General features: G+C 41.1%; 3 protein-coding genes across 5 annotated transcripts in view; all 3 read left to right on the forward strand.

The window, feature by feature from the left end:
• Positions 1 to 59: 59 nt before the first annotated feature.
• On the forward strand, positions 60 to 2848 carry hce2l1 (high choriolytic enzyme 2-like 1). Its single transcript, XM_086144576.1, has 9 exons — positions 60 to 149; positions 702 to 753; positions 852 to 911; positions 1235 to 1387; positions 1485 to 1602; positions 2056 to 2234; positions 2342 to 2423; positions 2520 to 2644; positions 2738 to 2848. Exons 1-9 carry the CDS (start codon positions 60 to 62, stop codon positions 2746 to 2748), a joined length of 870 nt encoding a protein of 289 aa, XP_086000702.1. The 3' UTR covers positions 2749 to 2848.
• Positions 2849 to 4667: 1819 nt separating this feature from the next.
• On the forward strand, positions 4668 to 9793 carry tra2b (transformer 2 beta homolog). Of its 2 annotated transcripts, XM_086145918.1 has the most exons (9): positions 4673 to 4825; positions 7049 to 7285; positions 7525 to 7670; positions 7802 to 7937; positions 8390 to 8578; positions 8663 to 8778; positions 9088 to 9207; positions 9296 to 9366; positions 9470 to 9793. In XM_086145918.1, the coding sequence occupies exons 4-9, from the start codon at positions 7905 to 7907 to the stop codon at positions 9478 to 9480; spliced, it is 540 nt and encodes a 179-aa protein (XP_086002044.1). In that variant the 5' UTR covers positions 4673 to 4825; positions 7049 to 7285; positions 7525 to 7670; positions 7802 to 7904; the 3' UTR covers positions 9481 to 9793. The 2 variants fall into 2 exon arrangements, with proteins under 2 accessions (XP_086002042.1, XP_086002044.1); XM_086145916.1 differs by lacking the exon at positions 7049 to 7285 and having other exon boundaries at positions 4668 to 4825.
• A 3744-nt stretch (positions 9794 to 13537) lies between these two features.
• igf2bp2a (insulin-like growth factor 2 mRNA binding protein 2a) overlaps positions 13538 to 14988 on the forward strand; it is a 65745-nt gene continuing 64294 nt past the window's right edge. Inside the window, exon 1 of one of the 2 annotated variants that reach the window (XM_086145912.1) lies at positions 13538 to 14063. In XM_086145912.1, coding sequence (XP_086002038.1) covers positions 13889 to 14063 — 175 coding nt within the window. In that variant the 5' untranslated portion in view covers positions 13538 to 13888. Of the gene's footprint in view, positions 14064 to 14461; positions 14559 to 14988 lie in introns of those variants that run through there. The other variant, XM_086145914.1, reaches the window with a different exon arrangement.

Below are 14988 nucleotides of genomic sequence, written 5' to 3' on the forward strand. Positions count from 1 at the left end.
GATGGAGACTTGAGACTCCTGGATCGGATGACCAGAGGACAGCAGTCTGAAACACAGCCATGCATCCTGTCATGATCCTGTTGGGTCTTGTGTTTGGGTTGCTGACTTGTGCACACTCTCTACCTCTAACGGTCGGTGCTGTTTTCAAGGTCAGAACAATATTTTGATATCTAGCATGCATCGTCTAATTGTAATGTTTTACAAGATATTTATTGAAGACTAAAAGCTGCATTCCTCGAATGGACTTTTTAAATTCGACGATGATCTGTGTTTTTTTCTCATAAGCTGCATTTGATTTCGTACGAAACCACTGGAAAATGCCTTGAAAGGATTGGGTCCTTTTCATCTTAAAAATAAAATGACCTGAGATATGGCAAGGATTCACAGAAAAATAAGCAATCCTTTTTATCAGATGATTTACCGGAGCTCAATTAGGAGTTTCCGACAATATCACTAAATAGCTGGAATCGGCTTGAAACATAAGCAAAAAATGATCTCAGCTTCAAAGAATTATCCAAGAAAAATCAAGGAAAACATCAAAAAGTCAACAATTTTGTTTATCAATACTCGCATTGTATTTAATTATCAGATCAGTGATGTGACATATTTCTCGTATTGAAATGCTTGTGAGAGTCCTGCAGCTGGATTCTTGTCACGCTTCACACCCAAAAAGATACAACAATGCACATTTTCTATCACAGAGCTCTACTTTTCCGCATGAAGGGAAAGTAAGGTTGAAAAGGAAATACTCAGGTAGGCTCCATTCATTACATATTCCTGCACTGCCTGATGCTGGGGACTAGAGGATGACTGCAACATCACACATTTTTCTCCTTTTGATTTGCATTCAGATGAAATTACAGATCGTGATGAAATGAATGCAATGGACCAAATCCTGGAAATTAACAGCAGTAAGTAAGATGTAAATTGTGCAAAACAGTTCTTGCTTGAAATCACTGGTGGGAACTAAAATTAAATGGTCCTACACGGTGGTGTAGCGGTCCACACCTCAATTTCTATTCCTGGCCCGCGTGTTATCTCCGTCCATTTGCTTGTATCACCCTGTTGCAGTGATGAGTTCAGTCGGTTGGAAAGTCCAAATTGACTGCTGTTTCGGAATAATAGCCCACTGCCTCCATATCTCCACCATGTGACCAACACTTGTCAAATCTGATATTAACCTGTATAGACAATAAATGAATGTATGACATGAGGAAAAATAAAATCTCTTTAGGATTGCGAACACCTCAAGGACTGTCGTTCAGAGACGGTGACATCGCTGAATCATCTGTGAGGAGTGCCATAACATGCCCCGGAAATACCTGTCTGTGGCCAAAATCAGTTGATGGGTTTGTTTACGTTCCCTACATCATTTCTCCATTATACGGTAGGAAGATACAGATTTGCAGCTACAAAAATACAACCACACACGAGATGTATCTTTGTTTAGTCAAATCACCCTTTTCACTTGCTTTATTCAACAGATGACATGGACAGGATCACCATAGAAACTGGAATGCAAGATATTTCCTTGGGAACGTGCATTAGATTTGTTCCACGCACACACGAAGGCAACTTCCTCGATGTGCAGCCCAGATATGGGTAAGCACTGGGCCGCATTATCCATACATTCCGTCAGGTGGGTGTCAAAGGGATCCAAACTAATGGGTGGCCCAAATGATGACATTTCTATGAAAGAATATTCCAAAGGAAAAAAAAAAAAAAAAATATATATATATATATATATATGTATATATATATATATATAGAGAGAGAGAGAGGGAGAGAGAGAGAGAGATATTCTTAAAGGTAACGTTGGTGATGCTGTCTGAGTAAGAAGGAATACCCTTGAAAACTATTAAGATTAACATTAAATTTCGAAGAAAAAGCCTGAAGAGGGAAATAAAAAACCTCACAAATGAGAGCATCAGATAACACAGATATTTATACGGGGAGAGCTGAGCAATGTACGCAGTAGAATTCAGCTTCTCAGGGACTTTTTTGATGGGTTTCAACATTCGTAAAATAATGCCCACGTGTCACTGGGGCCTTCAGGTGCTGGTCCTTCCTTGGGCAGACTGGAGGAAGCCAGACCCTGTCCCTGCAGACCCCTGGGTGCATGTGGTCCGGGGTGGCTGCCCATGAGTTCATGCATGCCCTTGGCTTTGTGCACGAACAGTCACGCTCAGACAGGGACCGCTATGTCACAGTTGTATGGAAAAACATCATGTCAGGTAAGGATGAATGATCCTTATTATCATTTACTGACAAAAAGATATTTGTCTCTTTTTCAAAACTTCAATTTAATACCTTAATGTTAGCATGAATTTTGCGCTTGCAGACCATGTACACAACTTCAGGAGACAGTTGACAAACAATCTGAACAGCCAATATGACTACAACTCTGTCATGCATTATGGAAGGTGAGCTGGTTGATGGTTGTGTGACGTGTGTGACATATGCAGTGTAAATGCTGTTCTGCAGGAGATGAATGAATGCATTGTGTATTTCGGCTTCAGGTATGCCTTCTCCCAAGATGGTGGACCAACAATAATTCCTAAACCGGATCCTTATGTTCCCATTGGCCAGCGAGATGGACCCAGTGCTTTAGATCTTCATAAAATAAATATCCTATATAACTGTGGTGGGTGAACTGATATATGAAGACAAAATTCTTTTGTGTTTTTTTTTAATTCACAGAGACTGAGACCTTATTTTCTTTCTACTCTCCCTACAGGTGCTGAGTAAAAAAAAAAAAAGAGAAATCGGTGTGATTTTCTCTCCTGTTTGAAAATTTACTGATCGTCTAAAAGCATTGTGCCTGTTGCCCAAATGACCACACTCCGAGAATTTCACACAAAGATAATCAATCTAGAATTAAAATGTTTTGAATACAAATGAGTCTACCATACAATCATATTGAAGCGCAAGTGCTGATTTGAGAATGTATTTAATTATGTTAGTAAAATTGCAGAGGTATGAGCCTTTCAGAACTGTTGCTCCCATTTACAGGCCTACTTTCTAATTCTGAATTGTTTATTTTTTCTGCATCAGCATTTGCTCTTTTTGAATAAAAAACTATCACAAAAAACACAAAGTGTTATTCTGTGTTTTACTTGTTTCATCAAGGTCCGCTTAGATTGTGATGATTTTTACTTTCATAGATTTTTTCAACTTTTGGTTCCATGCCACTTCTTTAGCAGGAATATATCCTGTGAGAGTGAATGTGACTGATGATGGTGCGATTCTGGACCTCTATAACCGTTATCAACACAAGAAGATATTAAAAAGATGCGCATTATAATTTTTTGAATACATTATTTTCAAAATCAGATAGTAATTACACTTAAACATGGATTCGAGAAAATTGGTTTCTTTGGCTATAATTTCATTATGGCTGCGACAAAACTGAAACACTCACCAGAGGTAACAGATTCTACGAAGGGTGCGATAAGCGAAGGATTCAGTGAACTCTCCTCTTCATCCATGTAAATCCAGTTTGTAACGTGAAACATATATTTATACGGAATGCGGCTGCATTGATATAAAGATTTCAATAATAGAATGCAAAAAGTATTTTGAGGCCTTCATTTTAATGTTTTCCCATGATATCACCGGATGCTCCAGTAGACCAACAATTAAGCCAATAAAAATACACACATATTGACATTTTGTAATTATTCAACCCAGTGACAGCAACGGTCCAGCACTGGATGATTCTGTTAATTGTTTTCAGCTATTTTTGATGATGAATGATTAACTTGCAGCAAATTCCACAAATAGACATACAATTTCACCTTCATTTAAAGGTGTGTTTCCTCTATTTATTTTACATCCTGAAAAGGCAATCTGGCTGTAACATTTTGGAGTGTCCAGTCACATAAAGCTGGATTAAATCTATGTGGCCTTTGAGCTGCATTTTACCCCAAAGGTTGGATTTCGAATTAAAAAGATGCCACTACTAGACGTATAATGAAAATTGATCGCACCGATCGCAGCTGAGATGAATTTCAATTAGAGGTGAGTTTTTTCAATTTTGAAATTTTACTATATGTGAGGGGGCAGTGAAAAGACAATTGCTGCAATAGAAATCAAATAAGAAAATACATTTCTGTAATTGTCGAGGTACATTAAAACCCATTTTTTTTGTAGAATCCCAAGGAATACAGATGAATCCCACATAAACTGATTGGGGCTTGAAAACATGAGCTCGACATATAGTGTGGCTCCACATGGGCCAAACTGTGGATTTCTTTATTTTTCAGATTGTTCTCCCTGCAAACTAATTTTCTCATTGTTTTTCAGGTGATTTTATTTTCTCTAATGGAATTACTTGCGATTTTAAGCAGTTGTTCGTCATTAAAAGGAAGTGTTAGTATCACGAACAAACAATTCGTTCAGAAACTATAGTTTAATGTATTTAATAAATATGTTGTGTATTTATACTCCAGTTCAGGGAGGTGTGTCTTTGTCATTTTTTTCGAGGTCGTATTTTGAACATAAGCAAAACCGTGGCCTGTTGAATGTATGTTTTCATATATTAGTATTATTCCCCGTCTGTCAAACTACATTTAGATTTATTTAAATAAACGACTTCGTTAGATTTACACTCAGAAATGTTTGTTTTGGTTTCCGGCAGACGGCTCGAGCGCGCATCCGCACGGACGCACGCAAACAGACACACACACAAGCGCGCGCGCGCAGAGTAGTTTGTAGCCGTTCGCTGGCTAGCAGACAACGTTACGATCTGTTTGTTTGTTTTTTTTTTACTTAAAATTCAACCCAACAGAACATGAGCGACAACGAGAAACAATTCAGCGAGCGGGTATGTTCTTTAGTCTTGACCTTTAATTGCAATGTTGAAGACAAAACGCTACTAACTCCGTTGGGTAACAACCGAAGTGGCCACGGCTCACGTTGTTTTGGCTAACGTTGGTGCGGGCTAGCTCATGTTAGCTAGCTTGCTAGTTCAACGTTCCTCTTGAATGTAAAAAACGAAATAGCGTCGTATATCGCATCTTATACGTCGCTATTCTATTAACATTATATTGGATTTGAAGGATTTATTAATGTTGCCATTATGCCATTAAATTCGCTAGCTAACCGTTTCATGCTAGCACGCTAATGTTAGCTCGCATCTTGAACCTAACGAAGCAACTACGAAAGTAAAATACAGTCGGCAGTTATTTTTATTAGGTTTGCTATGAAAGACAATAAGCAAACATAGCCCTGTACGATTATGATTATTTTACTGTTTGACTTGACTCAGCAAGTCCACATACAAAAAAATAACGAATAATGTTAGAGATTGTGTTGTTTGCGCGGACCGCCTGATGTCTATACATGGATTAGTTGAATTTGTATTGTATTGCTGATTGTGCGTTTGATGTGCCATATTAATTTTCTTTAACTTCCAGTACCATTGATAACATTCCTGTTTAAAAGCTGAATGTATTGTAGTGGGCAGTGTGACAAATTCTTGTGTTACAATGTAAAACAAACGGCCTGAAGAGCTCCCTGTAAACCATTTGCATTCTTTCATCCATTAACTGTAAAATGGCGAGACCGAACAACAAATAGTTGGTCAGCAAACAGGTTGGATTCTTGACATTTGTCTGTGCACTCGTTCATGTGCTATAACGGATGATACATTTCACGTAAAACACACTCACGCACACACACATTTGGACATCGGACATTTTATAAAGAGCGCCAGCTGTATCCGGAATGTGTACGGTTATTGTTTCCAGTCCAAATGCCTTTTATTAAGGGTATTTTCCCTCTTGGAAATGATTAGGGCCTGCACAGTGAGATAATAAAAATGAATGTCATCAAATATAGTAAATAATTCGCAGTATCAGTATATATCACGTTTAAATCACATCAGCTAATAAGGGTAAAGGATAGTAATTGTGTGACAATTAGAAATTAAACTGAAACTTAAACATTTCAGTTCATTTTGATTAAAATATTTCTAACAGATTGCATTTTATCACAGTTATATCTCAGTGCTAGTGTTTTGTAAATCATTATATTAAAAAGATTTTATAATTTCATAGGATAAGTAAAGAGCGTCACTCTTGTACAGCACTTGTTTTTGGCTGACAAAAAGGGATTTTCACATATAGATTATGCCAATTTTGAAATGATCATCACAATTATCATACAACCAACTGTGAGTATCAGGTTTTGGAGGGTGTTTTTCTTCCACCATGCAGATGTAATCATGAGTTATAAGTATAAAAATTTAGCTCGGGTTGCTAGAAAAAAATATGGCAGAATTTGCTCACCATTTTTTGGAGAAAGAAACCTTTTAGATTCGTGACTGCACAGTGGAATTATCTGAAACTGATCTTGTGGTTGTATCCCCTTTTGTGAAAAAACCTATCAATGATGATTATTTCAGAAAAAAAAACACAAATTTTATGTTATAAATCCCAGTCAATATATTGACAGTCACTGTCTGAAGTATATATATTTTGATGAAACTTTATTGCCATTGCTGCAGTTCATGTTATTGAAGGGTTTCTGTTTTGTCTCCTTCATGGTGCTGATGCAGGTCAATGCAAAGGAGTGTCAGGAGAGTCTTGAGGTCGTTTGACTTTAAAAAGGATGCCCCATTGTTGGGTTCTTTGAAACGCTTTCATGTTCAGTGGTTCAACATAGACTGATATGCTCCAGACGCCACTTGCCAGAAAGCCAGATATTAATAGACCCTAGAGGCGATAATGTGAGGACTCAAATTAATTAATTCTATAGGAGAGTCTTGAAATTTGTCATGTGATTCTTTTCATTCAGGTTTTCCAATGCAGATGCCATATTGCCCTCTTCAGTGTGGATCTGCATGTGGCTGATGTGCATAAAAGTAGATGTAGACCAGCTGAAAATGACATTTTTGTGATTCTCACTTTGAAAACAAAAACAAAAATTGTGTGATTTGGTCTTTCACTTGCATGTCACAGGATCATGTTATTATGACATTAAGTCTGTATGAGGGTGCAGTTTTAATTGCAGTCATGTTTTCTTGACCCTTTTCTTTTTCATTAAGGTTAAGGTTGGAAGAAGAAAATGCGGAGGAAGTCTCATGTCCACATTATTTTCAGTGATATGAAGCTCAGATGTGTGAAGCTGAATTTGTGAATGCATGCTAAATCATGAGGAGGGAAGAAGTGTGGGCAGTATGAGTTGGGGGAAGTAAGAAGAAAATTGAAAATTGAAGAAAGAAGAATAATGTGAAGTTACAGAAATGAAGTTGAGGAAGTAATCGGGATAAGGCCACTGCTAAGTAAATTCCTGGTCTTTTACAACACTGACACTATGCATCATGTTTACAATTTATGTATAACTTTGTTCATATTCCACTCATGGCTAAAAATCATAATAACTGGTTCCTTATCAATCAACATAACTTTTTGTAATCTTCACATATTACTTTTAATTCCTTGATACATTGAATGCAGGCAAATACCTCCTACTGTCTTTGCACTGGAGCTAACAAGAAGTGTGTTGGTGTGGTCTGTTCAGGAGTCTCGCTCTGCTTCAAGGAGCCCCAGTCGACCCGCCTCAGGGAAGTCTGCGAGCCATTCACCAGCCTGTTCATCCACTCACTCCAAAGAAGGCTCGCAGCATTCCCGCTCCAAATCTCAATCCAGGCCCAGGTCAAAATCTGAGTAAGTGTCCATTTCTGCGCGGAGTTGAATGGGGAAAACACTTTCAAAAACATCACAAACAAACCACACGTGGGTAAAACATTGTTTTGTTTTTTTTCCTCCCTGAATGGGTACCATTCTGGCTCGTGCAGGCGCTACAGCCAGTCTCGTTCTCGCTCAAGATCATATCGTCATCGTTCCCGCAGTAGGTCTTACAGTGGAGAACGCCGTCGCAGAACCCACAGCCGCTCACCTATGTCTAATCGTCGCAGGCATATTGGCAACCGCGTAAGTGCTTAGTAGCTCCACTTTTTAGATGCATTGGATTCAAGGATGTGAGTGTTTTAAGGACCTAATCTGTACATAATTTTCAAAAACTAGCATAGCAAATCATAATAAATAGATTGATTTATAAAAACCTGTAAACAGCATTTAAAAAAGTAACATCAAAAGCCAGCCTGAGAAATCTGTGTCTTGCAATTTTACTATCCAGTTCCTGGCCTGAATTCAGAAGAAGGATGGTGGAGGGAACTAATGTGTTTGAACTTTGTTGGTGTGCAGCTGGAGCTCTAAGGGAACATTTTTATAGGGAAAAAAACGTCTACAGACTTGGAATTTCACATTCACTATTTTTTCTGCAAAAAATCCAACTGTTCATTTGTATGTAGTTTGACTCACCGTTTTGGTTGATTAAACTCAATAAAATGATAATTAAAATCTCACCATATTCAAAATTGCAGGCCAACCCAAATCCCAACTGCTGCCTGGGAGTGTTCGGCTTAAGCTTGTACACCACCGAAAGGGATCTGAGGGATGTCTTTTCTAAATATGGCCCTCTGGCGGATGTGTGCATCGTGTGTGACCAGCAGTCCAGGCGCTCAAGGGGTTTCGCTTTTGTTTACTTTGAGAACACAGATGATGCCGAAGAGGTATGAGAATCCGTCTGTACAATTTGTCTGCCAAACTACCGTACCTTGAGTGGTTAAAGTGTTGAAACGCTCGTTCTCGGTCAGGCGAAGGAGCGCGCCAACGGCATGGAGCTAGACGGTCGTCGGATTCGGGTGGACTTCTCCATCACAAAAAGGCCTCACACTCCCACCCCGGGAATCTACATGGGGCGGCCAACATAGTGCGTCCTGTGAAGTATTTTGAATTTTTGGATTGAGTGGCGGTGCTAACAAAATGAACCATGTTCAGCAATGTTTTGACGTGTCGAGGTGAAAAAAAAGTCAGTAATAATTAATGCTTGATGTAAAATTTTGAGCTGATCCTCCATTTCAACATTGGAACCAGTGAGGCTTGCTTCTCAGAACCCTGGTATAATTTCAATGTCAAATTTTCCACAGTAGATGAATGACTTGTTTTAAATGACACATTTGTAACGGGAGATTTGCCATATCCGTATGACACATGAATCCATGAATTTTCTGTCTTGTAGTGGGGTCAGTTCGAGCGGGCCTCGGCGATATTCACGGGATTATGAGCGTGGATACGATCGTGGATACGACAGAGGCGGCTATGAACGCTATGACGATAGGGACTACTACAGATCTTACAGGTGATACACTTTATCAGCAATACTTCATAAAATATATTCCCAAATTGTGTTGTAGAAATGACAATAGGTAAACTCTGCCTTGTCTCAGAGGGCGATCTCCTTCACCATACTACAGAGGGGCTTATAGATCTCGATCAAGATCACGCTCTTACTCTCCCCGTAAGTCCCTTTCATCAACAACGAACGGCCCTTTTTTTTTAAACCAAACCCTTCCATATTTACGGGACCTTGTCTTGTCCAACTGCTTTTGTCTTTTTTACAGGTCGCTATTGAAGAGAGTGGTCAGGTGGAAACATACCTATCTGTTCTCAAGCACACGGAAATGTTTCTCAGTGGTAAAGGATTTGATTTCATTATAGCTCTTTCCGTAACTGTCACACTGTCTGCTCATGTCCATGACCAAGATGTATAACTTTATTCTGAGGTCAGTTGATTAATTTGAAACAGCACAAACTGTCCCCCAGTGTTTTTAAAAGAACAGGCGACATTTGCCATCAATGTTACAATAATCTATCTCTTTTGTATAAATAAGTAAGTGGAATTAATTTTGGAACAAATTAAAAGGAGTTTCCTTTTTTCACTTTGACTCATGTCCTTCCTGATGAGTATTTGTGTTCTTAAACTGTTACTTGTGGTTTGACAGTTACGCCTCACACAAGGATCCACTGAATTATGTCCTTACGTTGGTTAATTTTCAATCTCTGAGCCTAGTGTATGCCGTGCAGCATTTTAGTTTTTAGTATAGAGGGTAACTGATGTCAAAATTTGTGGTCTTACTGATTCCTACAAACAAAATCAAAATGTTGAACAAATCCCTCCATATTGCACGGCTTCAGTAAGAGGCGAAACCCTGGATAAATAACTGTAATTAGTATGTATTGTGAGTGTTCAGAGATTTTCAAATGTTACCGGCCAAATCTATCAATACAAGTCAAATGTTGTGTCCCTGCCATTCCATTAGAATATTTTAGTCACCCTTGGAAAATTTGAAATTATAAACTATCCTCTAAAAACATGCATGTGAAATACTTGATTGTGAGAAATAATTAAAAAAATGAATTACCTACCAAGAATGGAATTAAACTAGTCCTGATTATTTGCCGAGCAGCCTACATATTGTATCTTGTGTCGTGTGTCTGTCACATCATTCTCCGTACCTAATCAGAAATGGAGACGGTCATCTTGCTCATTTTTCCACATTGCCCTCCACCAAATTAGATTTCTTAATAATGGGTTAACATGAATTTTAACATCATTTATCTAAATATTCAAGGCTGAATTTTAATGACTACATCCATCTGTAAAGACCAGGCTTATCTGATTTTCAAAGGGGATATATTCCAGAAGTAGCTATTTCCTCCCCTGCCTTCAGACTGCTGAAGCTCCACCTCTCTCACTATTTTTTTTTTTTTTTTGTCAATTCAAATAATAATTCTCTGAAATTTGATGGCATTTCTCTCGACAACAGGGGAGAGAACCCTCTGATTTAAATTCTTCTCCCTATCACACGATGTGTTAAAAAGTTGATGTTGGTTGACAAGCTTTGTACTGCAGGAGGAGATTGATTAGGGTAACTAATCCTTGAGTAAATTCAGCAAATGAAGTTAATCTCACTAAGTACACTGTCGAAACCCTCCATGTGGTGCAGCCCGACCACTTTAGCCCAACATCTACCTCTAACGGACACATCGAGTCTCAGCTTGCTCTGGCGTCCAGGGCTTTCCTATACTTCTACGAAGGCACAGATCCCGTGACTTAACGGATATCTTGTTGGTTATCAGTGTTTACTGATACATTCAGTCTAAAGCTTCAAAAATAGGCTGATTCTGCCATGGATCTGTGCACCCCCAGGGGGAAGGGGGGGAGGCAGGCATTCTCCCGTATCTTAATTGGTATCCAGACATGGAGATTGGATTTATTTGGGTTTGCAACATCCGTTTTACCATTGGTCTCAATGTGAAGGCAGGGATTGGAAATGAATTTTTAGAGTGTTTGTAATATTTAGAGACTCTTTCATGTACTGGTTAAACCAACCAGAAGTGTAACTATAGCCGGATCAGCAGTCATATGTTCGACTTCCTGTTAGACAAATTCTTATTTCCACTTCAGGAATATGTTTTTTATAACAGTTTATAACAGCATTTGCCAGGTATATTTACATGTACTGCATATGGCAAAAAGACAACGGTGATGTGTTTTTCTAAGCTAATATTGAAATCAAAACATAGCATGGTGTTAGCAAAGAAGAAAAGTATTGGCCATGACAGCCTGTAGGTTGCTAGTGACATTCAAACGCATTGTGAGGCTTTTGATTGTTTGCTCATTTATCATTATTTTAAACAATATTCCCTGAACCTTTGACAGTTTTATCTCCATCCAGCACGCTTTGTGTGTTTCACTTTGTGTAATCTTTTCTTTTTTTCTTTACATGGCAGATGCTACCTTTATGGATGAAAATGATGGCTTCCTATATTTGTGAATGGCGGGTCACACGTTGGAGTCTCATTTTACAAAAGTATCTTCAGCTTTGGTTCTGCTAACAGTGAAAACAATAATATGAATTTTTTGGGCGTTCACGGATACTGTCTTCAGCAGCGGGAAAATCCTCATCAATGGTTTTTTACATTTTCGAAACATTTTATTGATGAATGCGTTAATGTCCTGGTCTCGAAAAATTAATTGGATGAAAATAAAAGAGATCAAAAAGAGGGGATCATGTCCACGTACTGAGCGATAGTGCATGTGACATTCACAGCAGGCCATTTTCACATTGCTAACATCAGGCCAATGAAAAGACAGCGACCACACAGCTGACCACATCTTAGAAATGACGCATTTATTTCTCTTACCCCGGCTGTTATGACTGTGTGTGTGTGTGTGTGTGTGTGTGTGTGTGTGTGCGTGCATGCGTTTTGTTTTGGTCAGCAGTTCTCTCAGTGTTCCCCAGATGTCACTTGCCATCTACCTCCTAACTCTGCTCTTCTTGGAGGAAATCACTTTGTTTTTGGTTTTGCTTGTTTTGTTTGTTTGCATGATTTGTCAGGACGTTGACCAAAATCAGACACAACATGTAACAGAAAAGGATGTAAACACACCCGAGAGTCTGTCGTGGCGTTTTGCCCTTGTGCTTATCCACTTCCAAACGGACAAAACACCGAGCGGAGACGGCTGTGTCGGAATGCAATGTCGATTGCAAGAATTTAGAAACGCTCGTAAGGTGCGGTTGGATCCGCATCTCCAACGGCCGGGGGTGCGATGTGAAATTACTGGCGATGAAGGCCAGCGAAAACTGTATCAGCATGTCATTAGGAAAGAAAGTGTTTGGTAAATAGGCCACAGCTTGGACATTCCTCTGTTCACGCTGATGTAAACAAGGAGAAGAGTCTCTCCTCTACAGTAGGGTGGCAGTAATGTTCCAAGGGTGGCAGCAAGTCACATGTAGAAAACACTCAAGTGTAGCCAGAGGCTCCTCCCCTTGGTAACTGCTGGAGGTTCAGGAAGACGATACATCCATGCGTGTGAGCGCCGCAGCCTGGGCGCGGAGCACGCCTCGCCACGGCGAGTCCCACGCAGACACGCTGTGCTGGGTGATCCTGCAGCGGGGTGGAGGGTGGGAGTGGGGGGGGGGGGGGGGGGGGGTATCTGACCGATAGAAGGCGAAGGCCGGGGCAAATAAAGCAGATGTACGTGTCACCGTCCGATCTGTAGGTGAGAATAGAAAGTGAAAGTGCTGCTGCACACGGTTGGAAAAGAGAAGTGAACCGGCGTGAAGGATGGGGGTAGGGAAATGCACCCCCCCTAAAAAAAAAAAAAAAAAAAATACAATACAGAATGTGCAAGGATTCCCTTCCAAAAAAAAAAAAAAAAAAAAAGCTTCTCCTTCCTTTGCAATTCTCTTTAAAAATAAAAAAACACAATGTCTTATTTATAACAGCTCCAATCCGTATATCACTCATAAATATCCAAAAAAAAAGGGGACGAGTCGGTGACACCGTCCGCACACTGACCTCCACCTCCACCGTCCTCCTCCTCCTCCTCCAGCCCGGCCGGGTGACCCGAACCGCGGCCCTTGTTGTGATTTGATGAGATGAAATCATCTTCCTCCTCCGAAGCCCATCCCTCACCATGTCACTCCTCGGTACCTTATATTTATATGTGTGTGTCGAATCCCGGAGGATTCTCTGCACGTTTTTTTAACCTCCAAACATGTGTGTGTGTGTGCGTGTTTTTTTTTTTCTTCTGATTTGAAGGGAAATTGTATTTAGAGGCGGTGCTTGTTGGCTCCGGAGTAGTGTCGTAACGACACTTTTTTTCCTCCCCGAGTCCCTGTGAAAAGAGTTTGACCAGGGCCAGAGTTGGTGCTGGGGGGCTGCCTCTCTATAGCTTAGTGTTTTCTAGGGGGGGGTGAGTGCAGTGTGTGTGAGAGAGTGTGTGCGTGTGTGTGTGTTTTATTTTTCCCCCCTACGTTACGATTTTTTTTTTCCTATTTTGCATTTTTTTTTTCTACTTATCAAAAAAAAAAATCGCTTCTCTCACACAACACTTGAGGATCTGATAACCCTTGGAGATTTTTTTTTTTTTTTTTTTTTTTTTGCTTCTCTTCTTCTCCACCACCACCACCACCACCACCACCAGCAGCACCTCCACCTCCACCGCCACCTCCAACCTCTCCTCTCAGATCATGAACAAACTATATGTTGGGAATTTAAGTCCTTCGGTCACTGTCGAGGACTTGCAGCAGCTCTTCGGGGAGAGGAAGCTACCAGTGGCCGAGCAGGTCCTGCTGAAATCCGGCTATGCTTTCGTGGACCTCCCCGACCAGAACTCGGCCGTGAAGGCTATAGAGACTCTCTCGGGTAAGTGCGGGGGGCTCCCGCATAAGTCCACGGGTGATGCTGCGGCGACGTGGGGGGAAAATCCACAGCCCCCCGAAACAACCACCCAACTCCTATTCATTGTTTTAATCTTTACATGCATGCGTTTGTGTGTGTGTGTGTGTGTGTGTGTGCGTGTGTGTGTGTGATTGCTCGGGACAGTTATTGCAAACCACATCCGTGTGCGATCAAGACTTCCAATGTTTCCAATGATAAGGATAATATTAACGGATAGATGATCGATCACAGGGGCGATCGGGGTGGTGGAGGTTGTGTCGGGTGGGGGGGAGAGAGGTTTAACGCCCGTCGGTGGTGGTGGAGGTGGAAAGGAGGGGAGAGAGAGAGAGAGAGAAAAAAAAAAAAAAGACGAGCCTCCGAAACGCATTTCCAGCCGATGTTTGCGGGGGGATTCCGATAGTGCGGGGCGCTACTTTGCGTTCGCACGCTGGAATGTATGGGATGGTCTGATGCTCCGGGGTAGGCATTATTATTTTTCACTTATTTTTTATCTTGATTTTATTGAAGGCAGCCGCGCGGTGCCAGCGCGGAAAACTTGTCAGATCCGTGTTCCCCCGACGCCCGGGTATGTTTTTACGAGGTGTCTTGGAGGTGGGTCACGGGGGTCCGGAGGAAAGAGCTAATAAACAGGTAGCGGAGTAGCGCTGGTGGTGGTGGAGGAGGAGGAGGAGGAGGAGGAGGAGGAGGAGGAGGAGGAGGGAGGAAGAGGAGGAAGGAGGGAAGAGGAGGAAGGGGTGGTGGTGGTGGTGGTGGTTGGGGGGGGACGAAGAGGTGAGACGCTAATTCCGTGCTGCGCCAGGCCAGGCCACTCGGAGGAGAACCGGACCCCGCGTTTGTGCGCCCTCCGGCCCGGGGAGCGGCGGCCGCGGCGGCGGCGGCGACGTCCGCG

The sequence above is a fragment of the Fistularia commersonii genome, chromosome 4, assembly GCF_037954325.1.
Source record: "Fistularia commersonii isolate RoL2024-O1a breed Wild chromosome 4, RoL_Fcom_v1.0, whole genome shotgun sequence".
NCBI lineage: Eukaryota > Metazoa > Chordata > Actinopteri > Syngnathiformes > Fistulariidae > Fistularia > Fistularia commersonii.